The 27,575-nt window shown below is 43.2% G+C and overlaps 2 protein-coding genes across 2 annotated transcripts; one reads left to right on the top strand and one right to left on the bottom strand.

The window, feature by feature from the left end:
* Nucleotides 1-27: 27 nt before the first annotated feature.
* Nucleotides 28-11,500, bottom strand: LOC110989295 (RNA polymerase II subunit A C-terminal domain phosphatase SSU72-like). Its single transcript, XM_022253580.2, has 5 exons — nt 11,242-11,500; nt 9,753-9,896; nt 3,731-3,870; nt 3,083-3,201; nt 28-2,451 (listed from the first exon to the last, which is right to left on the bottom strand). The coding sequence occupies exons 1-5, from the start codon at nt 11,358-11,360 to the stop codon at nt 2,350-2,352; spliced, it is 624 nt and encodes a 207-aa protein (XP_022109272.1). The 5' UTR covers nt 11,361-11,500; the 3' UTR covers nt 28-2,349.
* Nucleotides 11,501-11,902: 402 nt separating this feature from the next.
* On the top strand, nt 11,903-27,551 carry LOC110989293 (uncharacterized). Its single transcript, XM_022253577.2, has 14 exons — nt 11,903-12,059; nt 14,817-15,071; nt 15,780-15,848; nt 16,632-16,736; nt 17,196-17,291; nt 18,472-18,626; nt 19,678-19,775; nt 20,481-20,759; nt 21,355-21,433; nt 22,023-22,133; nt 22,282-22,379; nt 23,022-23,114; nt 23,942-24,175; nt 24,718-27,551. The coding sequence occupies exons 2-14, from the start codon at nt 14,835-14,837 to the stop codon at nt 26,343-26,345; spliced, it is 3,282 nt and encodes a 1,093-aa protein (XP_022109269.1). The 5' UTR covers nt 11,903-12,059; nt 14,817-14,834; the 3' UTR covers nt 26,346-27,551.
* Nucleotides 27,552-27,575: the final 24 nt, after the last annotated feature.

Raw genomic sequence — 27,575 nt, 5'->3', positions numbered from 1 at the left:
AAATCACACACACATACCGCTGTGGAATCGTTTGCAGGATATTTTTAATGCTTCGAACACTTTGTGTATTCTCTTATATCACACCAGTAACCAAATTTTCTAACGATCATTGAAGTTTTCCACACTGTAGGGTAAGAACGCCAAATTGTTTTCCAACTCCAAGCTGAACGATTTTACAACATAATTCTCTGAACGAAGCGTGGAAGTTGCATAAGTGTTTTAATGCTACGCGACAACAATAGCATAAAAACCAATTCATAGTACACCAGAAAACTACTGACCTGCTGTGTATGGAGAACAGCGAAATTCGTAAATATTGAACGGTTTCAAAGAACAAGATTCTCGTTAGTACGTATACCATAGGAAAATAAATTAAGGTGGGAATATTGTAAAATTGTGAACATGTCGTGGTAAACGTATTTTCGTCAGTGGCCAACTTGGTGCGAATGCAAAAGCGAATTATTATGAGGTCATTATTTGGAGTTTCAGGCGAATTACGCCCAACTTTCCTGTCGGGTTTGCAGTGCGATAATCATTATATTGACGGTGACGTCACATAGTTATTGCCGCTTGCAGTCCCTTTCGCATGTATTCTCGTCTACCGCTACTGAGGTTAAAATCTAAAACGGTGGTTATAACACAACAATATAGAAAAAGTGTTCGCCGTGGCCGGACGGTATCCGACTTTTCGGACGTGTTGTCCTTCGGGGTGGCGCTAGTTCGCTGAAACGTCCGAAAATTCGGATACCGTGAATGCAGGCCATGGTAGGCACGTTTTCAACTTTGCTTTATATCATTACACAGCGCCACGCAGCAGCACCTTTTTTATAAACCTAAAACCACGCCCAGCGGGTACACGACAATATTACCCGGATGATAAAGACGATGACATATCCAGCAAGAAATGAGACAGAGGGGTACCCCCCCCCAATATGTCCAACTGCTACATAAACTCTATACTAGTGTTAACACATCCCCCTAGATGTCTGAAAAGAATTCCTCAGATCCCAGTGAAACAATGACCAACACAGAGCGGGGAGGGGGGCGTTCTCTCCGTCTCGTATCTCGCTTCATTATGGTAGTTGAGGGTGCGCTTTTATAGCCTTCGCCCGAGCTACACATGTATAAAGAGAGGTACGACATTAGTGTCACCATTGTCGGAGACAAACTGGCAAGCGCATGAACCAGCGCATTTGGACAGTTGGTATACAATAGCCGCACGCTCAGCCGCAGACAATGAACAGCCATACTGCTTCAAAAATCTGAAGCTGGCGCTGCTCTCTCTGGGCCTGTTTGGCCGTGTTTGTTTCACATCTGGATCACGATCTGTGATCTGTCGTTGGTATACTGACACCAAAACTCGCCTAATGCATGGATGGTGCGAACCAGCGTAAGGATCACTGATCGAGATCCAAATGCGTGTTAAACAAACGGGCCCTTTGTGTCACGCGGATCCGAATCGCGATCAGTGAGGCCGTCGTTGGGTCATTGACATCAGAACCGTGTATAATGGATAGCCAGAACCAGCCCTTGGATCATCGATTTTGATCCAGATCCTTGTGAAACAAACAGACCCCATGGACAGCTCTGGCCTTCGTGGTTATTAAAGCTATTGCAAATTGTATGAGGTTGATCTGATGATCGTGTGACGTCCTCAGCAACTACCAAGCAGTGAATTCAGCAATGTAAAATAGATCTTTCCTTAAAGTCAACCATTAGGATAATTATTTTTTTTAATTCAAAGCGATAGGAAATATATCAAATAGGCTTACTGTATCATTTGGGACCATTTGAGACCACTCAACACCGCGCCCCAAAAATCCTGAGATACCTATTAAGAACTGACATGTGGTCGATTGTTCAAACCCCTTTTCATCTCAATTTCTTCTCTGGCACGGTATGGAGCCGTCTATTGACATTAATGTTAAAAGCAACCGACGCCGAAAACAAGGTACCAAAAATTAAGTTTGAGAAGTGGTTGTGACTGCCACCTATCCAATCTTGAAAAAAAAATAACTAAAACCGGCAGTGTTCGGATCAAGAGACTGGTCCGGGAGTAATTGCAACTTATGAAGAGTGGTTCAAGCCACTAACGCAGCAGCTTCCACGTCGTTACTAAACCAGCTGTGGCCAAGACTTAATCCGGACGCGGCCGGCCTATCATACACGGCGTCCTTCCTCCACAACTTCGCATGTGTGCACCCGTACGTGAGCACGCACTCAGCACGGTCCATGGCCGAGCCTGTCTGAATGGTGCTTGGTCGTTCGCGAGTCAGCTCTATCCAGTTCTAGGGTTGTACTGCTGATACACTCTCGTGTGTGAGTGTTCGCTGTTGGCTTCACGTTTTGTCAGTAGAAGCAAATGGTGTGCAAAACATCCCTGTTGCTCTCCCTCTCGAACTGCAGTATCTTTTCGTCGATGTCGTTCTCCAAGTCGTCGCAACCTTCCAGCTGCAAATTTGGCAAATGGGAGGAGGGACAAACAGAAAATGTAACTTTATGTAGTGTGAAAGTAGATGCAAGCCGCGTTAACAGACGATGACCGATGGAATAAGAACAAAAAGACCAAACATTGGCAACATTAATTTGCTAGAGTGGAACGTAGCCCAAGTGATGCAGTTCAATGTAGATGTTTTGAGCAAGGCCCAATCATTCAACAGGAACAGTATAAGAGCGGAGCCTGAGGCTTGCAAAATGTAAGAGGGTCAACGAAAAATATTATGGCCTATGAAAATGCAACATTATTACATAAAAACACACAATGTACGTCACAGACTTTTCAGCGTCCTTTGAATTTCGGTTTTCATAAAGCTTTAAACTTAAACAGCTGTTAAATAGTGGACCTAGGGTGAAGATGACAACCCTGCGTGTAGGACCTACGAAACATCCGACCCCGACTTTCAGACAACGAGCTTGTTGATCATAAATCACAGGCAATGTGCCCAAGGAGACCAGAACTTACGGCTGCCAAATTTGAGACCCTATACAGCACCACTGGGTTTTATTATGCGACGTGAAAACAACTTCAACCACGCCCACTCGTTCAGGTTTGTTCTTGGTGGGGGGGGAGATGTTTGCTTACAAGTTGACAGAGTTTCAAGATGACAAATGCCCCTAGCGTTGCCTCTTCGTGGTTGTCCACAATTTCGATGTTGATGACGTGCACGGGTTCTCCTGATTCCTCTTCCCTAGAGTTAAAGTCTGCAAACCACGTGAATAATGAATTCAGTCACATCAGTTGATGCCCAAATTGCTTACTTCATGTAAAATCTGGGATATTTTTCCCCTTTCCTACTTTTTAACTTTCCTTTTCTGTGCATTTAAAACGGCCAAGACAGAAGACTTTTCTAGCCTAGAGTGACACAAGTGAACCAAAAAGGAAACTCCGGATATTAAAACCTTTAAAAGCGACTTAAACAGAACCTGCAAAAAGGAAAATATTCTTCATTTTAATCATCGCTTTCTCTGGTCAATACACCATAGCAGGATTAAGCATGCCAATATGAGAAGAAAGTGGCCCTAGAGAAAGGGAAGAGTGGGGGTACCCAAGGATCAAATGTCTTTAATTTGCAGGGTTAGCTTTCTACAATCAGAGACAGACGAATAACTGCTTCAAACCGCATACTACAACGGAAAACTGTCTTCTGTTCTCTGCAATGCTTCTAACCAAAGTCTTCGTTTTGTAACTTTTGTAACAATTTGAGCGAAAGCAAATTCCTCTTAGTCTGACCTTCTAAAACCTGGTCGTAGACTCTCTCCTCAGCCGTTACCACCACGTCGAACTTGTCCTTGCAGCTTTGGAATCTCTCCGGCCGCTGCTTGATGCGTCTATTCCTGTCCAGCATCGAGAGAATGCCGTTCCGTGTGTAGCTGAGTTTTGGGTGAGGCTTAATTAAGGAAAGGTTCGGCACAATCGAATATGGATCCATCGCACGAAAAATAAATCATACAGTATTAATATCTCGCCCTCCCATTCACACCTTCCACTCGACCTTTCACGCCTGCGTGAATATCAAAATTGGCTGAGTCGAACACCTAACGCATGCGTGGAACACACTGGGTTACGTTTGTGGCCGAGACGCGGCACTACAAGACGTGCATGCGATGCTTGGCGTTATACCCCCGTGTCCCACGAGCGTGCAGTGCAGAAACTGTCCTGATTTCTTGGAAAAACCTTGCCACTTTATAATTAAAAAGTCATAATAATCAAGCCGACAAAATACTGTCCAATAGTCAATCAATTGTCCGTTTACTATCGTCTGTCTTGTCCTGTACCGTAACCTTTCATTCAACATCTTCGTGCTACGTCAGCAGAGATTATGAGAAAGCTGATATTTAAGCATGCATTCCGATGGCTCTAATTCACCAAAAGTGTGTGGGAAAAGAATGCTCAGAAAACAGACTTATTTCTGTGTAAACAAAGTTTTGCCTGCAGAAACAATACCGAGTCAATGATTATGCAATTTGGAAGACCAACAGGGTGGGGCTTGATTTCTTGGGGGGGCACAAAGGTTGTTATCCTTTCCATATTCTGAGGACCCATCCTCAGATAAGGAAGCCATTCGTGTCAGCAATCGCACAGGCCAAACGATAGCAAGTCTGTTCGCGCATGGCTCGCGCAAGCTGACAACATAGGGGTTGAAAAGTTTTTATTGCTCCGATAGGACTCCTTAATCACACCTTTGCTTACTCACACAAAAAGGTCGAATGCGGGAGAGCGGTTTATAATTGAGCCTTAGGTTAATTATGAAGGATGATTTACGGTTATGATAATAACCGTCGAAATGTGATTTTTTGAAACTATTATAATTTTTGAAAACTACCCCAAAACATGAAGGATAGCAACTTGGAAAGTTGCCAAGGATTCGAGGACGATTAGGTTAGTTGGAAATGGCAGGTGGAATTCGTGGCCTTGAGGGGTAGACTTCACAGACTAGTGTGACAATTATCCGAAACTGATTTTCAGGTAAACGTATCAATCAATAACGAGTGGCATTTGTATTTCTTTTTTTTTTGTGGGTGGGGTTGTGCAATCCTTGTGGAAAAAGGGGGCCCAACCTACTTTCCAATTTCGGGGCCGTCACAGCGGGTCCATGACAAATATTGGTTTGGTTTGTTTTGCTTTCGGGGGGGGTATTAATTTATGGGGAAAATATGTTTCAATTTCTTTATTATGACCTTTCCGGGGATAAGCTATAATATCTGAGAGCCTTTTACACGCTTTTGAGAGGAAGGGAGGTGAAACAAAATCTCTAATCAGGGGCGGATCTAGGAATTTTCCGGAGGGGGGTCAGGAATCCTTTTAATGTCTCATTTTGAAGACAAGCGGAAACGATGATGAAACACTATGCACTATTTACATTACATTGGTGCGCTTAGTTGAGTTATTGTTTAAATCACCCCCAACCCCTTAATTTTTTTTGCGGGTCTCAGAGCGGGGGGGGGGTAGACCCCACCCTCCTGGATCCGCGCCTACTAACGTCGCTTTTTTGTTACTGTTGAAAAATTGTTCGGGTGGACAAACCAGCAATAAGGTCAAGAGAAACAACTGTGAATGGATAAGAAATGGCGTAAGGAAATATGGGAAGACACGAGGGTAAGCATTTGAAACAGCAGGTAAATTTAACTACAAAGCAACACACAAGGGAAAAGAAACATAGAGATATATCAGACATCAAAAACTGTGAAAGAACGAGTACCATGGAAGCTGTTAATTTGCAGTGACACTAACAAAGGGAAGCACAACAAAAATGAAGGTTGAAAAGTAATGGCGGGTTTTAGCGGTGGGGGTTGATATAATTTCCATCCCGTGATTAATCCTGCGATCAAGCTGTCTTTTTCTTTTACACCCCTTTGTTTTGAAAAGGTGGACGGGCTCAGCTCTTCCCATTCCCCCAAATCGCTAAACTGTCCCCTAATTCCCGTTTCCTTTGCATTTCTTGGTTTTGAACCAATCCTTGCAAAAGAACTTTTATGGCGAGTCTAACCACATTCGATTTCGCTACCGTCTGCTGTCCGTCCCCCCATCCCTCTTTTTGGGGGGGGGGGGGGGTAGGTCTATCATATGGCGGTCCTGTACAACCACTCGCTTTTAAAGAGCAAGCCTAGCCATCTCATGTAAGAATAAAAAAATACTCCCCCTCCCACCCAAAAAGGTTTGTGCGGAGAGATTCAAGCAACGCTGCGAAAAACGTTGTTTGCTCGAATTATTTGTATACCTTGCTGAAGCAGCGATTGTCAACAGGGAGTCATGCATCATTCTGCAGGAAGCAATGGCGTGGGGGGGGCGCAAGGTCCCCCAGTGTACCTCTTTTTTTAAAGGAATGAAGGAAACAGTAGAAGCATCTTCGTTTGAAAGGTTCTTTTATGGATTAAAAATGTTGACACGAGACAAAAACCCCACCTCGCCCTTCACTGTATCTAGGCAACAACTATAATTTGTAACAATTCAATTTGTGTCGACATGTATTATTTACAATTGAGCAAAATTTAATACGCGTATCCTGGTAAAATGCACACAAATTGTCTCAAAAACTTAGCATTTACGTTATGTCCTTAACACAAAAAGTGGCACAATAAAAAGAAAGTTGCCTTACTTGTTCACGTTATCACTCCTGAGGCAGTTCAAATTCAGCAAGGTAGTTCGTGGTGAACACCATGTGCAGGCCAGGCCAGCCGCTCCATGTACATTGAACGCCTATTGACACATGTACATTCTATTGTCACATGTGCAGGATAGGATCCACCAGACCTGACTTTCGCTTCATGTCACATCAGTCAATCACCACGCTCGTCCCCAATTAATGGTAGTCTGCCGCTGGTGGTTCCGGGTGAGCGTCCTTCACGGAATACAATGGGTATCAACATTTCGGGACCACGGTCTCGAGTGGCAATTATTTCAACAGGGGTTAATATTTGAAACATTCAAGTATCTTCATATTCATGTCTTATTTTTTTACAGGATTAAACTGGGAAAAGTAACACAGTGATGAAAAATGGGCATTTCTGTTAGTTATACCGGATTTATGCGATTCAACACCATTCACGAATGTCGCTCATACCTTAACAGCATTTGTCAGAGACTCCATTAAAACGAAGGATCGGATAAAGGCGTGTAGTCATCATCTTTGGATCTACATGTAAAGCATCAGGTCAACCTGTCACATATGCTCAAATTCAACATTCGACTCCGGGATGCGCATGACAAATCACAATGCGTGTACCAGTACATGTAATTGCTGCCATGCTGTCATCAGCCGGATATGACTCCCTCATAATGGGCCATTAATGAGGGGGGGCGGGGATGCGCATTTATCCGTCATTCTTACAGCTTAGTCCGTGTCCGACTCACTTGACTGCAGTCGGAAATTACAATGCCTTCACTTGAATAAAATCGGTGGTTTGTCTCAGTGCAGACGTAACATCAAGTCGCCCATTTCAGATTCTTTTTATAATTTTCAAATTCCATCTCACATTTTTCTTCCCTATTTAGAACGTGCGATTCCCCCGTCAAGGTTTACATAAATGTTTCACTTACGGTAGAGCGACAGCGTGTAAGGGACGAAAAGCGAGGACCCACTATAAAGTGGTGTCGAAAAGGTCATTTTTATTTTTCTGGAGACGGCTATACTTCCAAGGTCAAGCTTCATGTCATACAGAAAGCTGGTTTCCTCATGTCAGTTCTCATTATGCATTAAATTTAAAGAATCGTGAGATTAAGTGTAGAAGTTGCAAACTATTCATAACTGCACAGAATGGTAGCAACCGCTGTTGGCAAAATTTCCCTTTATTGTAGAACTAAGAGAGAGATACATCGGCGCACCTGTACAACATATTGGAAGTTGAACCTGGAAAATCTCACGTTGCTTTTTTTTTTCATGTAAAACACGTTCAGTGAGATCGAAAAATCCGCTCAAACTTTTCAGGAAACCAGCTTTTCTCCAACCACAAAGTTATGACTCATTGGTCAATAGATATTTCTCATCTTCCACGGCATTTTATTTCGGTTAAATTTCAACTCGTGCAAAAAAATACAATTGTACCAAATCAAATTGTCAGAGCATCCTAAGCCAGAGTCCTGTACTAGGTCCCCTCGTTTGTTCTAAAACGCCTTGGGGACTACTAGTAAGGCACTGCGGCATGAACGATGGGCCATTTCGCAGTACTTGAAGTACTTCGGCTGCGTTTGCAAAGCAGGATAACCCTCCTTTTTAAAAACTTAATATGCACTTTACGTGTCCTTCACCCAGCTCATAGGTATAGAACGCAAATTCATTGGACACAATGTATAATCATCAAAAGTGCGAGACTAGTTTCAACAAACGCAACCCCGCCCGTATGGCTATTTGCAGCATGATTCAACTACCGAAAATGACCCAATGTCGTTAATGAGGAAAGAAAACCATTAGAGAGAAAAGCAGAAAATGAAATCACATGTACAGTATCTGTATCTACTTCTTTTCTATTGTGTTCAGCCGAGCTCTTTTCTGTTGGATGTCTAGTTTCTGCTAACAAAATAATGAGGTCGCATCTGGTTTATGGGATGTTAAGAAAAACGACAACTCGTGGTCCAACGATTCAACGTTTCACGGTGGAAGTGAAACAACGTTTTGTGAAGCAGTGGGATCAGTCATGTCATTGACAGGGATGCATTGTCACAAATACGCATTTGCATGCAGTGCTTCTTCACGGCTACTTCCAGGCACATGATCTCTCCCAATTCACCCCAATATTTCGGAACATTCGGATTTTTATTAGCCCAACTCTCAGAACCAGAACCAAACCTCAATTTGCAAAGTCCACTACGATTACTGCAGTGCTGGGTACCTGTAGCAACCCCATCATTGAAGACAGGGCTCAAAGCCGTACTTACCTTTCTGCTGATGAATATGCATTGTTACATATATGCATAATTCATGAATTTACGCGTGTACACTGCAGCATCCCAATCTCTGACTGAAGAACAAGACATTACGGTTCAGTTTGTCTGCCTGTCTACTTACCATTCGGCTCTACCCACATCTTCTCGTTTCTCATTTGGATTTCTTTCACTAAAGAGCCTTAAAATTGCATGGACAACTGAATTCATGAGTCACTGTTACGTCGCTCCCGGTCTCTGCCTTTGCTACATATTCAATTGCCGACATGTTTTATCAGATTTTCCAGTGAGATATTCCCCGTATGTAAGACTGCTTTGACCTTTACATAACTAAGGTTGAGGTCTCCAATGCCAGTCAAAAGTTGCCCAAGTCAAAAACCTCTAGAAAAGTGCAGTGCAAAAACTGGAGTGACTACACGTATGTGGCGCCGTCTCAGTAGTACCCTTTGAAAACAAAGCAGGACTGAAACTAACATGGAGTTTTCCACCAAAGTTAGATGCAAATATATGTTGACATCACTCAGGAAGAAAAAATGTAAAAATAAATGCTGCATACAGAAACCATAGTAATGTGGGGGTACACATGCCTAACAATAGCTTCAGTGAGGGAAATGTTTTGTCTCCACAACTTGATCCCGAATTTCCTGGCAAAAGAAATCGTATCTTGAAATGCAACAATGGCCAGGGCACATATTCTTACATTCAGTCTCTGTCAGTCAGTGTACATATAACTGTTAAGCTCTCACTGTAACACCCATATCAATACATGCATTAACATCGGGGACACCCCATACACACCCACACACACAAAAGAAAATTGAGTGTGAAGCCATCAGACAAGGCTTCATATGGCAATCTCAGTTGCCATGGATACAGTTGTTTGTCTTTGCTTTCCAGATCTCTGTACATCTCTTCGTAGGTTGTCTTAAAGTCGTAGATGTTTGGTTTGTCTGGAGCCGACCCAGGGAGTTTACAGTTTGCACCAGTTCCAAACGACCGCACGTTGTAGCCTTTTTTGCTGGAGGAAAAACAAACATAACAAAGATATTCAATTTCAACATAGCTGGTATTACATTTACACGTATTTGATGTTTAATATAAAACTAAGGCAATGACTGAAAATTGCCTGAAGTACTAAAATTAGGCCATTTACAGCTTTCCAACAATTGACTGATTACCGTCAACATATATATGTAATACATGTACAGTACATTGTACTTGGTTTATAGTAACGGCACAAAACTCCCTCAGAGTGTTTTGATTCTAATGACACAGACTTTGCAAGTGGAGCCTGATCTCACATCAATCAATCATAACAACTTTCTTAAAGACTCAAATCATTAGTGTGAAAAAATCTTTGTTTTATACATTTGCTGCAAGTAGCACATGCACAGTACATGTGGAAAAAGTTCCTGTCTGACTTTTGCGATTGTCTAGTTTCATAAACATAGTTTACAATTGTGTTAGAGGCAATGCTCTTGCTGTCCCTGAGGTACAGAAACACATTTTGTTCCGAACTTTCCCCAGAATGTAAAAAGTCACCCACTTTTTTAACTTGGTGTTTAAGGACCTTGAAACATGAGGAGACCAGATGGAGAACTTCTTACTTAGGCTTATGGACATACATAAGCATATGGCTGGCGCGGACATCCAGAACTCTCGCAAAATGGTGGGTAGTAACCGATCAAAACAGCAACCATGGCGACGTGTGCGTGCCTCTGCCAGTCAGAGGATCGGATTACACAATAATTTCTTTGATCATTGGCAGTGCATATGCACGGCAGTGCGATTTTGTGAAATTCCCGCATGTCCGCGCTGCCCCTAGTCTTATTTGAAAAACATTTGACCATGCTGCAAAGTGGAGATCTCAGACTGAAAAAGGTGCAGAACAGGGTCACTGCCCTACATACATGTAACTTGTAAAATTATTACTAGGAATGAGAGGACAACGGTTTCAATCGAAATTGTTAAGAATTCATGTACTTTGTTGGACGTGTGATGTGTTAGGGAAGACTCTAACCACCACTGTGCCCACCTTCCAGACATCACACTTTCGACTTGTGGAAATCAGAAAGGATAACCCTATTCACGTGATTTGGCGGAAACTTAGAACTTCAAAATGGTACCCGGTACATGATGTAGCCCTTGCATGCCTAGGCATACAGCTGTAGTGTTAATGACAATAATTGCTTGCTTGTGCAAATTCACTGACAGCATTTTTCTTATTCCTCAAATGATTCTTTTCTGTATTTTAGGTCATATGAACTGAGCATGCTGTGACATGTATGAATGGGAACAAATTTGTACAAGGTCTAAATTTTCGCCAAAACAACACAGTGACAGTGTTAAATGATGTGCGATACCTTAGTACTGCGTGCGCTTCCATACTTCTGTTTTGATTACTCGAACAAACCACTGCAACTCTCAACTTTCCTGACATTTTCTCTGCGTTTGAGTCAAGCAATTTGTATAAATAATACATGAAACAGATGAACAACAGTTGCACTTTCCAGATTCTAGTAACACATACAGATCAGTAGTAATAAGGGATCGATGTGAATCGATGAAAAACGGCTGACAATCCGCGACAGCCACCGTGTATTTTTATGCAGTTCCACAGTATACAGTTCACGCGCGTGCGCAGTAGCTAATAGGTAACAGAAACATTTATTTCGGCTTCTTTCAGGGTAGTACAGTAATAATACAGACATAATTCTAAACAAATATTTCAGGTTTGGACGTGAATAGTCATTAATTTCATATAAAAATCTGAACCAAAATCTGACTTTACAGTATTTTAATGGTTTAGGAAAGGAAATTTTTCTCAAGGCTATTTTATCCAGAACAGTGCGAAAGTTCTCCCCTTAAAAAAAGTGAAATGTGCCAAGCAAAAAGCAACCGGTGCCCATACTATCAAATATGTATTCTTGGTGATGAATACCAGTCACATTATCAGGCGCTAAGACTAGCGCCCGACTTCTGCGTCGTTTTTCTCTGCGTCTTTCATATTACGAATGGGGAATTTTTAACCGTAGATACCAGACTATAATCATGGCTGACAGTACGAATTTGTGAAACGCGCACGTAGCAGACACAAAATAAATTTCAGTTCTGACACAGACAGATTAAAGAAATTGACAATATTCAACCCTAAAACGACGCGAACCCTCCCAGGCTTTGTGTAAGTATTCAAATGGACTCACTACTATCATTATGATGTAAATTACACGTGCAACTTCATTTACCACGAACATGATGAACATGATGAATGTGTGACCATGTTCGCATGCAGCAAAATAATCACTAGGCCTGTGGCAGAGGGCGCAATTTTATGTGCCAAATATTTGTGAACCCTCTCATAAGCCCTGCTGATAGCTGCGTGAGTTATTTTGCACAATGGTAGAAAGGCATTGTGGGAAGGAAAAGGAGCAAACATTGCCCCCTTTTCCTTCCCATAAAATCACAATCTTTGGCAAAGCATTTTTTTTTTGCGTAGGCCTAAATGTTTTCATTGACAGAATTGGACCCGCTTGCCCACTGAATTTGACACTTCCAGTGCAAGATTCGACTGAAAAATCTCCTTGATCCACTTTTATAGATAGCAGGTGAAAGGACAGTCTTATTTGGATCTTGGGTAGCATGTTACCTGTAAATTTGATCAATCAGAGCAATTTGTATTGAAGTTATTGGCCAGTGAAGAGACCGATGTCACCTGTCATGCCTGTGAACCGTGATTTTAAAAATAGTTCAAAAATTATGTCATCGTTGCAGAAACAAGTGGCAAATGCATAGTCTGGCATTGTGGCTAGACTGGGGTTTGGTCCCGACCTGATAATGCCTTTCTACCATTGTGCAAGCTCACCCATGTGATATCACAGCAAAATCTTATTACAGCCTTTGCCTGATACTTTAGCAAGCTTTTCTCGAAACTACATTTTGTAAGTGAAGTTTTCAGTGTCCTGAGGTTGGAAAAGTAACAGTTCATTGTCTTTAAGTTTGGAACTCATGTCAAACTATAACAGAAACGGCAATAGTGACGCCCGCATGGAGATTTGTATTGTTACGTCATAGATATAAGCAACTTTGCCAACAAGTGGTAGTCATGTGCATGTGCCTGCCTTCTTTGCATACTTCATGGGAAAGGTCCATTGCTTTTTCCAGTACCCAGTGAGGCAAAGTTAAGGACCTGGCAACTATACTGTCACGGACGTTACTCTTTATGTACCCCACATGAAATAACTTGGCCAATCCTGCCCAGGCCAACTTGCCATACATACTTAGCATGACTGATGTTCGAGAACATGTGTGATGTGCTGATGACATATCCTCATGATCATTGGCATTGTAATTGCCACAGCACAGTTCAGGGTTCAGCACACGTGTGAGTCCAGTCTACATTCGAGCGTAAAAGTCTTGAAGGTGCAGTCTTACTATTTTCAGTATATAATTCCCAGAAGATTTAAAATGAGGGTTAAGCAAAACAAGTGCAGTTGGAAATAGGTAATCATATTATTAATGAGTCATGCATGTGAAGCACTGTACACACTAATGACCCCCCCCATTCTATCCCATGGTTCCCACCAATTGTTTTCCTTTGCAGGCACCTTAAATTTAAAATCCATTTCCCCATTTACATCCTGAGTAACATTTCACTCCAGGAAAACACTCTAATACGTCATCACCAATAGGGCTTTTAATATAAATCACTTTTTCAGCAGTCAGTCATGACCTGAAGAGTCTTAGGCCTGGTCTGATTGTTGCATGGTCTTTACCAAAAGAAAAGTTGCCCAAAACACCCAATTTCAGCCCTTCAGCTGCTTCCAAACCACTGGACAGGATGTCAAATATACTAGCCTAAAGGCAGGTTCATACATACTTGTGCATGTATGAACCGGCCTTTAGGCCGGTACTACGGGTTGTACAAAATGTACATGTACTACAGGCGAATGCGAAAAGTTTGAGGTCACGAAACATTTGCAGCGAAATTGAAATGTGTTCACCTTTTATGATTTCACAACGCAAATATTTGTTGTCACGTCACAAATTAGCATTCGTGTATGCTTTCGCATGAAGTATGAGCTGGCTTTAAGATATACAGGTACGTGCTGCGAGATGTGATTTGCAGGTCCATGTGCAGTTAATTGTGTCCCTTTTGTATACCTGCCAAAGTTGTCCATTTAAATGTGCCAACAGCTCTTCAAACACGACATAACAAACAGCCCCCTCTCAAAAGTAGAAAATCTCTTTTGTCTACAAAATCACAAGTCGAAAAAAGTACTCACCTGAATACTTAGCTGAAGGACAAGGACATCCAGCATTAAACACAAGGCGGTTAATTAGATTTAGGTTCATATGTTATTAGTCATGTTAAAACAGACATGAAATTCTTGTCCTTGTGCAAATTACAGTAAAAACAGCAATCGATACATTTAACCATGACAATGTAAAAAAAATGTCTTTTGGCTCATGTTGATCAGTGAATGCCTTAACCCTAACCCTCTTCAATCCTCCAAAATCCTTCGGGCGGTTTTGGAGGATTTGGGAGGATTGAGGGTGAATGGCAAAAGTGCATGGCTGATTATGAAGGATGCCATGCGTGAAGGTCGTGGATTAGACCTTGTATTGTTTTTGCTTAGTCAAGCACAAATTCAGCCCAATATTTCCTTTGAATCAACCGCACTGCTCAAGAATGCCCTTCGCACTGCCTCAACATAATGCCAGGAATTGCTGGAGGATTTTGAAGGATTGAGGCAGCAGGCAGACCTCAAAAAAACATTTCAAGAAATTTGGGAGGATTGAGGCTGAATGCAATTTTTTCATGTTGAAAATCGGAGGATTTTGGAGGACTTTGGAGGATTGAGGATGGTTCCTAGTAAAAAGGCCTAGGGGGTTAGGGTTAATGAATGACAACACTGTTTTTTTCCATCACAATTTGCAGGACAAACCATTTGACACAATGGAAGGCGGTGGGGGCACCGCCGTGGCCTCGCCACAGTCCAGCCAGGGCTTCTTCCACCGGCCCCGGCTACCGTACCGGGAGAAGAACCAGTTCTACAAGCATCACCACTATTACAACCGCATGCTAGGTGAGCAGGGTCCCAACAACGCCACCAACTTTGACGGGAAGCGCATGCGGAAGAGTATCACCCGGAAGACGGTGGACTACAACTCGTCGGTCATCAAGCTGCTGGAGGTAAAATTGAAAGACTCAGACTGGGAGGAACTTGCAGGAGAAACCTCAATACAACGTCCCACTTTTTTTTTCACTTAACCCTTCTTTTGCTGTAACGTCAAAAACAGTCAAAAATTCTTTCCACTTGATTTCCCCCAGTACACAGACGTATGGGAAATTTGACTGGTTTTGACTGATAGGACCACTGTGTCAAGATTGCGTCTTTGCATAGGAGGGTTAATAATCTTAGTACATGTACTGTCATTCTCTGCTGTCGGTCTCTCTGTCTTGCAGCCATCCAACTTTTCCTTGGATCAGCTGATTTCCTTGTTTTTTACTTCACACTCATGCCATTGAATATCACAAACACTGTACGAAGTTTTGTAAAGATTGGAATATCCCAGTTTTATGTCAAAGTTCAAGTTGCATGCCTAGTCTTGATTTCCTTGCACTAGAGTTGTGTTTGAAGTGCTATCGTTAAGAGGAAAAAGTAGCTTTTTCTCCACGATCAACAAGTAACAAGGAACTAGAAGTGCAGCTGATGACTGACTATTCCACTGAATCAAAGTGTGGCTTGAAAGTAAACGTTCTGATGCACCAATAGTCCTGTGCAATTGCCTGCTAAACCCCCAATTTTTCATTACAGCTTATGGGGAAACTTGAAACCTGTTTTGTGGAGTGTGATATTGAACGTTCTTGGCTTTTTTTGTTGGTTTTTTTGGCTTTCAGTCTCGTGTTTGGCAAAGGGACTCTCGGGATGTGCGTTGGATACAGCCCGACCCGACGTACTCACACGAGGTGAGCCGAAATAAGTTTGAAAATTCATTCTCGAGTGTGAACCAAGGATTGTATGGTTCTGTGGGTAGTGACCAACACTCTCGACTTCTTTGAACACACCATTTCCTCTGTAGACCTATGTTGAGACACTTGGTTGAAGTCGGAACCATCACAGAATTTCGTTGAAAATGAGGACAATGTGGAAGTCTACATTATATGTTAAACAGAACTATTTTTTGGTGGGGGGGGTTTCTAAAAATATATTTTGATACATGTAAAATGGAACGTAATCAGTTTTCATAATGTCTACTTCATTTTGTTTTAAACATGCACATCTTACTGATACCTGAAGCGATCCCTGACCAAATGCTCTTGAGTATATTATAACTGGGGCATCAACCTCACTAGTACACGTAAAAAGACAGTAGTACAGGGCTTATTGCATTTCGAACCAGAAACAGCTAAGTTCATGTCAACTGTTGACCGTGATTCTAACTGCAGCCAAGGAGGTATGGGAGCCATTGAAACGGAGCACCAACCTAAAGTGGAGCGCCCCCGCACATACAAAGTCCACATTTCCCCGCATTGCACACTGTACTCCTGGACGGGCACGGCCAAGCCGTCCATCATGAGTTATGCATCGCACAAAAGAAAACTAAAGAAATTTAAAACAGAATATTCAGTTTCAACAAAACAGAGTGATTGAAGAATATTTGGAAACTTAGGACTTTACTTGTACATTTGATGCGTACATTTGTAGTGAACCCCAAGTATTAAACACTGTTTTCCCACGCCTTCCCTTAGCTATCATTACCAGAGACATATTTGCACAATCCCATCAATGCGGTCACCACTCGATTTGTCCGAACCTCCACTAACAAGATCCGCTGCCCAATCTTCTGCTGTGTCGTAAGTATTGTTTAACACGTGCTTTACTTTTGTCCACAGAGTAAGTACTTGTAGCTTATGTGTACAGTTTGGAAGTGTTAATTCACATACAGAGAGAACAGCAGAGCACATACAATCCCGATTTGTACATGCGTGGTTGACTCACCTGTACTTCTCTCTTGTGGTATTTGCTGGTTTGGTTTGCAGATTTCATTTTTTTGATGTTCCGAAAATGAAAGACATAACTCCTGAATTGAGAAGTTTGCAAAAGTTTGGGCTTTTAAGATTGTTTCACCCGCAAGTGATGACATCTGTCCACTGAAATACCTTGTGTGGTTTTGAAAGTAAACGTTCTGATGCAGGGTGAGCTATCATCTTATCGTGAACCAAAGAGCACAGTTCTCCGTGTTGAAGCTTGTCAACAGTTTTTCCTTTTAACAAAACATTCTCTGGCTCTTGTCCTTTTGTCACAATCTGTAGTGGACCCCTGAGGGTCGTAGGCTGGTGACAGGGGCATCCAGTGGAGAATTCACCCTCTGGAACGGACTGACCTTCAACTTTGAAACAATCCTTCAGGTGAGAACAAATCACAGTAGGTAATTGGGGTCCCCCCCCACCGATGCCTGGACTGGACAGAAAAACTATAGATATGATTGCTCTCTTCCTAATAGCTGCACTTCAAAAACAGGGGCCTGGAATCAGTACAGATGTAAACGATTGGGCTATATGTACTTTACTAGAGTGCTAACTCGTTGTGCAAAGTGGAGCCTGCTGGGTGCATCCATGTTTATTGACAAATCTATGGAAACCTTAAAATTTTCTATGGCATTTGTATGGTTGTTAGCACGTGTATCTCTGTCTGTATATTAAAATGGCACATTAACAGAGGCAAAACATCAAGAAACTAAAGGCACAATTAGTAAATGAGTATTTTGCTTTGCTTCATGAAAGCAGCACTGACTTGACGTGCATTTCCACTGTGGATGAATTTTCCTGAAGCTGTTTAATGTGGTATGCTTATGACAAAGACGTGCTGTATGCTATTTGCATTTTGCATGTAATCTGCATAGAGGCAGAATCTGTCTCAACTTATTTCATCATGTACTACAAATATGCACATGCATAAAAAATGGACAAGGACAGAGTCAAATTTTATTGGCATTTGGAATAATGACAAGTGAGCACTCTAGAAATTAATCAAGCTCCATGATATTAGCTTGCTTACCTTGGTAATTTACCTGGGTTCCGCTCACCAGTAAATGGTTAAAAAAGTAGGGAAAAGAAAACCTTCTTTCCCCAATTATAACCTTTATACTAGACGTGACCAGACCATGGCTACTCAGCTCTCATGAGAAACCTTCACATTTGCAAGCAATATTGTGCTATTGAACCTTGCATCTAATTCCTTTCTTTAAAAAATATCCTTAAAAAAATCCTCCCAAATACTCACAGCACAGGAAACCTAGAGAAATCTTCTTCGTTCTTGATTGCTCAAATGTCATAAACCTTAGCAAAGTTAAAGTGGCCATTCTCTGTCTTCCTTGACCATCACCCTAAATTCTGGTGATTTGGAATGGACTGGGAGGTTAGGATTAAGCATTAGGTACATACAACATGTGTTGTAAACAGGTGAGGGCCATTCTGAAATGGATTTCCAAATCAACGGCCATGGCTGTTGTTTGTACGCTCACATATACACAACCACAATACAAAGAACGTGAATATGCACTGCTGTCTTCCCCCTACCCCCCCCCAGGCCCACGACTACCCCGTGCGGGCCATGACCTGGAGCCACAACGACCTCTGGCTGCTGACAGGTGACCACCTGGGCTACATCAAGTACTGGCAGTCCAACATGAACAACGTCAAGATGTACCAGGCTCACAAGGACCAGCCCATCCGAGGCGCAAGGTACGCTGTTGTCACGGCAACATCCAATCAGCACATCCCGTCCTCTGCGGACTGGAAACTGAAATATCCCTATACAGCAGAGAACCTTGGCCCTCTATTGACTAAAAGTTATATGGTGTTCGTAAATGTATGTGTTGAACTGCACTTTGTATTGGCTGAACTAAATAAATTATACAAGTCTGAAAAAAAGTTCAGTAGCAATTCCCATTTTGCCATTGAGATACTTGTACATGTACATGTGCATGTATGTGGATGCAAGTGGAATACGTAAAATACTTTATATTTTGATGGTTTGAATGTCTTAATGTGAAGTATTTCTTGTCCAGCTGGTTACAACAGACTTGGAAAAAGATGGTGAAATGTGGCAGTTACATGTAAATTGAACAAATTAAGTTGAATAATCTCTCCTCAAAATGGCCACAGTAATCTTTGTAGTGTTCACGTTTAGCAAAACGAAGTAATGCTTGACTTTATTAACTATTTATTATGAGTTTAGTTTTTCAATGAATGATCACCAGTGAGTGTTGTTATGACATTCAAGTGGTTTTTATAAGAAGCAGTATAATTTTAAATTTAAAAATACATGCATATACAGATGTGCGTTTTTGACATGCAGAGTTAAAAATAAAGATACAGATTTAGAATAAAAGAATGGAACAATTAATAATTTATTCCATGAAATGCACTTTGATCATATTTAAATGAAATAAAAGTAAGAAAAGAAGAAACCATTTTGCACCTCAAAACATACCCCTTACACCAGTTGTAAAAGAAATTTACAGTGAACAAAAATATTCGTCTTTGTACCACAACATTGTTATGGTCTGATAATTCTATGTTGACTCATAACTCCACCCTTCGCCATTTCCCTAAGGCTTAGGACCCTCATTCGCATCTCATGACCCATGTAACCTTTTGACCCTAAGGGGTGAATATCTATATCCTGGCAGACACAGTTCTGTCAAGCGTTAAATGGAATTGGCAGTTAGTTGTGGGAGGAACACTTTGCTGTTATGCTGTCGCCACTTGATTTGTCCATTCCACACAACAGCTTCTCACCGACTGACTCCAAAATCACAACATGCGCCGATGACGGGACAGTCAGGATCTTTGATTTTGTACGATGCTATGAAGAGCGCGTGCTTAGAGGTTAGTATTTTTGGGTTTTTCATCTTTACAGTACATCAAGTCTTCCTGAAGATGAATTTTTTTTCTCAATAACTAATGTATAATTGTTATTGCTCAGTGCATGTCATGTTTAAAGCCTGCAAGCAGTTAACTCTAAAATTCCATGTATCTGAAATGGATTTCCTAAGCCTGTATATCCCGTCAGATAGGTTGAAACCATCAGATAGTTTTCAGGACTGTGGAAGGACCAGTGAAGCTCCGGATCTGTCAAATTCTTGTGGGGAATGACAATCGTTGAAAGTTAACATGCAAAATGGCATCATTGCCTGGGTTTAACCCCAAAATGGTGGTTGGGGCATTGAATTTCCACCCCCACGACATTTCTTCTATATCCTTTGTGGTGCTTTTTTGTCATGCTCCAAGCCCTCAGTAACGTTTTTTCAGTAGCGTGTTGTCATCTTTTTTATGAAAATCAGACATATTTTTCTTCAAAGCACCTACTTGCCCAAGACAAGGTCAGCCAATAATATATTCTCTTATTGTAAAAAGTTTTAAAAAGATTGAGCATTGGACAGCCGAGTTCTTTGGGAATCAGACACCCCCAACCCCCACACCCCATCATCCCCAGCTTTATAGATGGTCTGAAAAAGCTATGCTCTATTAAGGTTGAGTTAAGGTTGACTTGTTCACCGCTCAAATCAAACATCCTGTGGATGTCATCAACAGGTCATGGGGCAGAGGTCAAGTGCGTGGACTGGCACCCACAGAAGGGCCTGGTTGTGTCAGGCAGCAAGGACAGCCAGCAGCCCATCAAGCTGTGGGACCCCCGCTCCAGCAACCCATTGGCCACACTCCACGCTCACAAGAGCACCGTCATGGCCGTCCGTTTCAACCAGAACGGCAACTGGCTCCTGACAGCCTCCCGCGACCATGTCTGCAAGCTCTTCGACATCCGCACCATGAAGGAGATGTACACATTCCGGGGCCACAAGAAAGAGGCCACAGGTAGGTCGAAGGTGTCATGATACATCTTTACAAACCCTCTTAATATGCACATTCAGGGGCCACAGGGGAGAGTGGTACTTTGGAGGCTTAGTAGTAGCCACAAGACGGTCCGAGCTCAAATTGCTTCCATAATGCCAAAGTCAGATGTCACAAAAATATAAGAAGGCATGTATATTCAGGTAAATTAGAATAGACTGATTGCTCCTGCTAAGTCACGCGACCATTAGTGGGTATTAAATATCTACAAACACGGTGTCCACCAAAAGCAAAGTGTCCTCATCATTTACCAAAAATAAAGCTGACGGTAGGTACTGTACCCAGACTACCAATATGCTGGGTACTATACCGAAACTTGGCTGTGTTGTTTGTAAACAACGCTCAAAACACGTTGCTGTGGGATTGGTACCCACTAAAGGTCACTTAATTTAGGGGGCCCAATGGGTGTATGAAGTTTAAGTGTGTAAGTACATATACCATCGACTCTCCAGTTTTGGTTTTAGTTCTTTGTGCGGTCAGGGTGGAAGGGTTGGGTCGCACAGCACCATGGCTGATACTGCATCTGATACATGCCATGTTTTTTGGTTCCCATCCTCAGCCATTTCATGGCATCCAATTCACGAGACCATGTTCGCTAGCGGTGGTTCAGATGGATCTCTCCTCTTCTGGGAAGTCGGGTAAGTTATTTGCATATTTCGTCTAGATTTGGCAACTGCTTGGAGTCTTTCGGAGATTTTCAGAAGAACTTGAGCAAATGGACTGTGTTCTGGACTGGGTTTCTTTGTGTGTGAAGGTCCTCTGTCATTGGATATCTCGTACAGTATAGTGCTGTTGCCTGCAGGCTGGAACAGGGGCGTAACAAAGGCATTTTCTTGGGGGGTTCCAAAGCCAGTTTGCCAACTTTTAATTTGTTCGCCAAACTCGTGTTGTGTAAAATAGAAATTCGTGGTATGCTACAGTTTATGCTTCAGGGGAAATGCCGGCGGCTAACGCATATTATACATGTGCCAATTTAGATTCATATGTCAACTGACGCTCTGTTTGGCGACTGGAATTAATTTTGCACCCCCCACACATCCCATGGTGGCTACGCCCCTGGGCTTGGAATGCACATGAAAATAGTTTAACAGTATACTCGCTGCTGACTGAAATTCTAATTGTTTTTTTGAAGTGTACTTTAGAAATGTACCAAAGCAAGGCTCCAGCAAGGACAATTTCTGAATTAGATTCAGCTGTGTTTTAATCCTACTTCAATCCTGTCTCCAGGAATGAGAAGGAAGTGGCTAGCGTAGAGACTGCCCACGACAGCATCGTTTGGAGCCTAGCCTGGCATCCACTGGGTCACATCCTAGCTTCGGCATCCAACGATCATACCACGTGAGTCAAATTCACCACTTCACACTTTCCCACTAAACAAGGAAACTTTAGAGTTTTTAGGCCTGTTGTCCCACAAGTCCAACCCCACCACTCTTATTTTGTGCTTAAACTCTAACAGCGTTTGCTGTGTTTTTGTTTTCTTCTGAAGAAAATTCTGGACCAGGAATCGACCCGGTGACAGAATGCGAGACCGCTACAACTTGAACATGTTGCCCATCGGGACATCTGAAGAAATGTTGGAGTTTGGTACGATTCCATTGTTTCGCAAATCAAGTCTGTTGTCCTCCATCCTGTACATGTACTAGTCTAGCAGAAACGAATTCACAAGCGACTTTCTGCTTGCCACATGCGATGAAAAAAATTGGAACATGTGAAATGAAGTAGTACGTGCTGTCTTGGGTCTTCATGGCTCATCAGATGGGAGTTTGTTTCCAATTTCCCTGGTATGCAGTGACAGAATGTGTATGTTCTCCCTTCGTCAGCCTGGTGATACACACACACCGTTACCCATCGATATACATCCACACCTCCATTTTGTTGGCCCCCTTCATATTACTACAAAACGCTAGAAGGGCTGCGGAGAGCTCAAGTACATTTTTATCTGGGGCCAATTTCATAGAGCTGCTTAGGCACAAAATTTGCTTAAGCATGAGAAAACCTCGCTTGATAAATCAGGTAACCAGCCAAAACTCCATGTGACGTATATTGTTTTGGGATCGTGCTTAGCTGTCTTTTAGTTAGCATGACAATCAGATGTAGTTTGAACTGGTAACCTTTATTTTTTAAGCATGTTTTTTCAGGCTTAAGCAAATTTTGTGCTTAAACAGCTCTGTGAAATTGACCCCTCAGTTTTTTGATTCAGTGTATTGAACATTCTTTCCTTTACAGATGATGATACCTCAGCATTGCCCTCCATCCCAGGCATGGGACTGGAGCACGGTCTGCCAGAACACCTCAAGAAACCCGAAGAGGGGCTCACGGGTGAGTCATTTCCTTTCTTTAAAAAAAAAAACATGTGATATACCATGTGTGAATGTTGTAGCCGCAGCAGAAAATCTCTTAAGCGTCTGGCCAGCGGCTGCAGCTAGTTTCCATAGAAAAATGTGTGTGTTCACTAAGCCACAGCCAGTCAATCAGTCAGTTGATCTGAACACAGCCTGTGGTCCTGTTTTACAATACCAAAACCATTGAGTCCTCATTATTGGACGGTAATTTGTAAAGTCCGAGCAATCTTGGAAGTTCAGTAACCGTAATATTCTATTGTACTTTTCCCTTCCGGTGAAACGTTGTGCTATCTAGTCTTACCAGTACCCTAATGGCATACGCTTTTACATGCAATGCCCAGTCAGTAGCCTCTAAGAAGGGGTGGCTCAAATACTGTTGGGACTTTTTTTGGTCTTGGCATTCCTTAGAATGCACGGATGGTTTCCAATATTATGTGTCAGTTCAGCATATAAGCAGATTTTTTATGATCCCTAGCTCCTCCAAATACTTCAAAATCCACCGGCAGGTTCTGGAAGGTTTTGCTGGATTGAGGAGGGTAGAACTCCAGCCATTGTTATAAAGAGCTTGAAGCACCTTCAGAGTTCAAGTACAAAGAATGTGTTTCCAGTACAGAGGTTCATGGAGGATTCAGGAAGGTTTCTAGCGAGTGTGTCTTGGAGATGGGTTAATTCAGATATTGTAGTGTTTTGTTGGGTCTTGTATAGCAAGGGTGTAGGGAAACTAGTCATTTTATTGAGACAAAGCATATAGTCCACCTTGTGGATTCCATTTACTGTAAAATTTTTCAATCTTTTGCACAACAGAGGATGACATCTCTCTGGACACCTCCATCCCTGGCCTGGAGTCTTCAGTGGAAGAGCTTGCCAAGCTCAAGCCTCAGCCCCAGCGCAAGGTGCCCTACGCCAAGCCCATTCCAGCTGACTTCCAGCGACAATGGGACAAGACCAAGGCCCCCGGCATTGCTCCGCAGCAGACAGAGACGTCGCAAGACGAAGATGCCGGGAAGAAGGAGGCTAAAGACAGCGAAGACGATGAAGGTAGGTACCGTCAGTTGAATATACTGATCAAATGGCAGCTAGGTTTTCAACATAGGAAGAAATTTTTGGGCAGACAGTGCTAAATTGTGTTCTTTGGTTGGTTACCTTGACCCTAACAGTCCCAAATCCTCCAATTTCAATACTGTTTCACATACACCCTTGGGGGTTAGGGTTAAAAAAATATTTATAGACAACTAGCTATTTCCTGGATTGTGTATTGCTATATTCACGACATTTCTTGGAAAATATAGGGAACCTTGGAAAGTTCCAGACTTAGCAACCCCAAATCCTACAAAAAATATAGAGGGTTAGCCACAGTTGCCTTATGTCTTGTTTGATGCCCCAGTTTTTGTTCAGTGCAATGGAACTATTGGGTTACTACAAAGTGTTGGTTTATGGATTCAGGAAACTTCCACAATGTTGTGGTAAATTTGTTCATACAAACTCTGAAACTACGTTCCTGTTTTGTGCTTGTCAGAGTAGTGCAGTCTTGTCCAAAATTCATGGCTAAGGACAGGTTTGGTTCTTTGCTTCCTCCACAGCTAAGAAGATGGAAAGGATGGTAAAGAACTCAGGCGTGGCTGTGGCCCAAGCTCATCAGGCCGTCCTAAATGCAATGAAGAATGCCAAGGAGAATGGCGGGCAGCTGCCCCTATCGGGAATGATGATGGGACAGCCTCACCCAGGAGGGCCACCTGTGATGGGTCCCATGCCCGGAATGGGGATGGATGGACACTCGGGGATGGGTGGGCCCGCTGGTAGAGGCAGACCTCCAGGGGGGAGTGGACCTGAAGGGATGAATCCAAATGAGGGTGCATTTAACCCGGGTCCCCGTGGTATGCCGGCTCCGAATCAGCCTGGGACGGGGTCCAAGGGTAAGGCGGGGATCCCAGCCCTCATGGGGATACGCCTGAACGGCCCCAGTTCTAGAGTACCTGGCAATGGTGGGCCACCAGAAGTGGGTGTGATGGATGTACCGCCCCCTAACCTTCCCAAGGAAATGATGGATGCACCTGAGGGTAGGACCTTAGGTCAGGATTTCTTGCCTCATTCCCCACCCCTGCCACTCCCCAGTGACAACACAGACTTTCCTACTGCCTCAGGCAAGGACAGAAACCGACGGGATTTTAGCGACCCAAGAGATGAGGATCTCCGTGGGGACATTGATCTCCGGCAGGGCTTTACTGACGTGGATATGAGGCAACAGTTTCACGACCCACCCCCTCCCAAACGATTTGACGGGCGATTTGACCGTGGTGAGAGTCCCCCAGGTGGTTGGGGCAATAGAATGCCACCTAGGGATGGACTACACCAGGACTTTGATATGAGACAGCAGAGGGGACCCCATGGGGGAGCAAGGATGGGACCCAGGGGGGATGACCCAAGGGATCCGCCTTTTGATGACCTCAGGCACTCAAGATCTGAGGATAGACCAGATCTGGATGCCCTCCGAAGGCGAGAGGGCTCACCAGGAGGGAGGAGACGGGAAGATTTCATGGATGAGGACTTGCGACAGCCTCCTGGGCGGTTCCTGGGAGGAGGCCCCCCTGGATCGAGGTCCTGGAGAGGGGGTGATTCATCTGAGGAAGATCCTTTTCGAGGGTTTGACCCTGGCCAGGATCCTGGGCCATCAAGAGGCAGCTTCCCAGACAGGGGTGGGTTCGGATCACAAGATGAAGATATGCGAGGAGGAACTAGGAGTCGATTTGGCTTGGATGAGCCATTCGACCCAGACTTTCGTCCCAAAGGACTGCTGCCACATCCAGGTGACGATGGGCCACGAAAGCCCCGCTCACTGCCCCTACTCGGTGACCGTGATGACAGGGCGAATTACCCCGACCTTGGGTCCCCACATGACAGCGGCGACATGAAAAGAACTTGGAATGAGGGGCCAGGAGATGGCCGAGACATGGACCAACTGGAACCATTTGGGAACTTTGGAGGTCCGGGTGGCCCAGGCCGCGGACAGGGAAACATGTGGCGTGGAGGGCGGGGGGACATAAGGGGAGGGGGCCCAGGCATGAGAGGCCGGGGAGACCCCAGCATGAGGGGGAGAGGGGATCCGGGGATGAGGGGCAGTCCGTCGGGATTCCGGGGGCCATTTCGTGGTGGAATGGGAAGGGGGGGCATGGGGAGGGGTGGCATGGGTCGAGGCGGCCCAGGCTGGTGAGGGAAGAGTTAGGGTCGTCCCGGGGCATTGGGTCATTCCAAGGTCTTAAACTTTACAAGAGGTTATTGACCATGTCACAAAGTCCACTGAAATTGGAGGCGCAGGTGTCTAATACATGTATTTAAACTGCTTATGCACAGTTTTAACAGTTCGACCACATCCTGCTCTAGAGATCATTTAACTTGAGCCAGTGAGGCCCACTCGTTTCATCAAAGTATTCATCAATATACAGGAGGGCATCAATCCTGTTTAGGGTCAACTTGTCATACAAGCCCAGCTGATATGTGGCACTTTAATAACTACATGTAAAATGGCAAAAAACTTTGCATAAGCTTTTAAAGTGGCTGTTACTTTGTAAGATAAATCTCCCATCCGACAAGTTAGTTTTGGCCACAAGGCTTATTCATATTTCCCACTGACCATCATTCATGTGCTAAAAGCAATTCTTCCTGTCTCTACCTTCCAAGCACAGCTGTCCTAAGCATGGATCAGTTTCTGTTGGCAGATTGGAAAGTTTTGTATAGTGGCTCTGTTTGATGGGGGGTTTACTTTGAAAGTCAACAAACCGGTTCAGGGATGGCCTTTTTATATTTCTTCTCTACTGAGAACCTCAGGTATGGTTTGAGGGCCATATGAGGGAATTGACGGCACTACTCCAATATCCCTGGGGAGGGGATAAAATGTAATGGGTAATTAAGCATTTTGCTGTGGATTCATGGATAGTGTGAAGCAAGGCGCCAGTGTAAGTTGGTACGTGTAGTCCTCGTACCCTCTGTATCAAGTGGAGGGGAGTTATAGTGCTTTAATCCCTGCCTCCTTTGGCATCACAAGGAATGCACTGAATGTTCATTCCATCGTATATTCCTCTGTTTTTTTGTGGCAAGGGGGCAGGGTTAAGTGAGTCGAACTTTTTCCATTCTTTTGTAAAAAGTTTCCGGGGGTTTTAGTTGAAATTGGCATTCATTGCATCTACCTGGAAAGAATTCTTCATTTGATTTCAAAATCTCCCCTTTCTGTATTTGTAAAGTTAGTATTAAAATGGAAAAAAAGTACAAAGTGTACAAAAAATGATCAATTTGTAAAAGTGTACAACTTTCTAATCATGGTTATTTTTTGAGTAGCTGTACATGTCGTGTTCTGTATTAAACCGTTACTTGGTTGATATCAACGACAATTAAAAGAAAAAGGTAACTGATGTTCCTTCAAGTCTGCTTTTGCTGTTGATTTTTG

The sequence above is a fragment of the Acanthaster planci genome, linkage group LG16 (genome assembly GCF_054643075.1).
Source record: "Acanthaster planci isolate LZ-2023a linkage group LG16, COTS_SCS, whole genome shotgun sequence".
Classification (NCBI taxonomy): domain Eukaryota; kingdom Metazoa; phylum Echinodermata; class Asteroidea; order Valvatida; family Acanthasteridae; genus Acanthaster; species Acanthaster planci.
Note: the sequence above shows the minus strand (reverse complement) of the source record. Positions and strands in the feature narration are given on the sequence as shown.

Coding starts and splice junctions, on each gene's coding strand:
- LOC110989295 (XM_022253580.2), bottom strand. CDS start 11,360: ATGTATTATTTATACAAATTGCTTGACTCAAACGCAGAGAAAATGTCA. Junction 9,897..11,241: donor GAAGCGCACGCAGTACTAAG/GTATCGCACATC, acceptor TTTTTCCTCCAG/CAAAAAAGGCTACAACGTGC. Junction 2,452..3,082: donor TCTTGAAACTCTGTCAACTT/GTAAGCAAACAT, acceptor CCAAATTTGCAG/CTGGAAGGTTGCGACGACTT.
- LOC110989293 (XM_022253577.2), top strand. CDS start 14,835: ATGGAAGGCGGTGGGGGCACCGCCGTGGCCTCGCCACAGTCCAGCCAG. Junction 15,072..15,779: donor CGGTCATCAAGCTGCTGGAG/GTAAAATTGAAA, acceptor TTTGGCTTTCAG/TCTCGTGTTTGGCAAAGGGA. Junction 23,115..23,941: donor ACCCGAAGAGGGGCTCACGG/GTGAGTCATTTC, acceptor TTTGCACAACAG/AGGATGACATCTCTCTGGAC.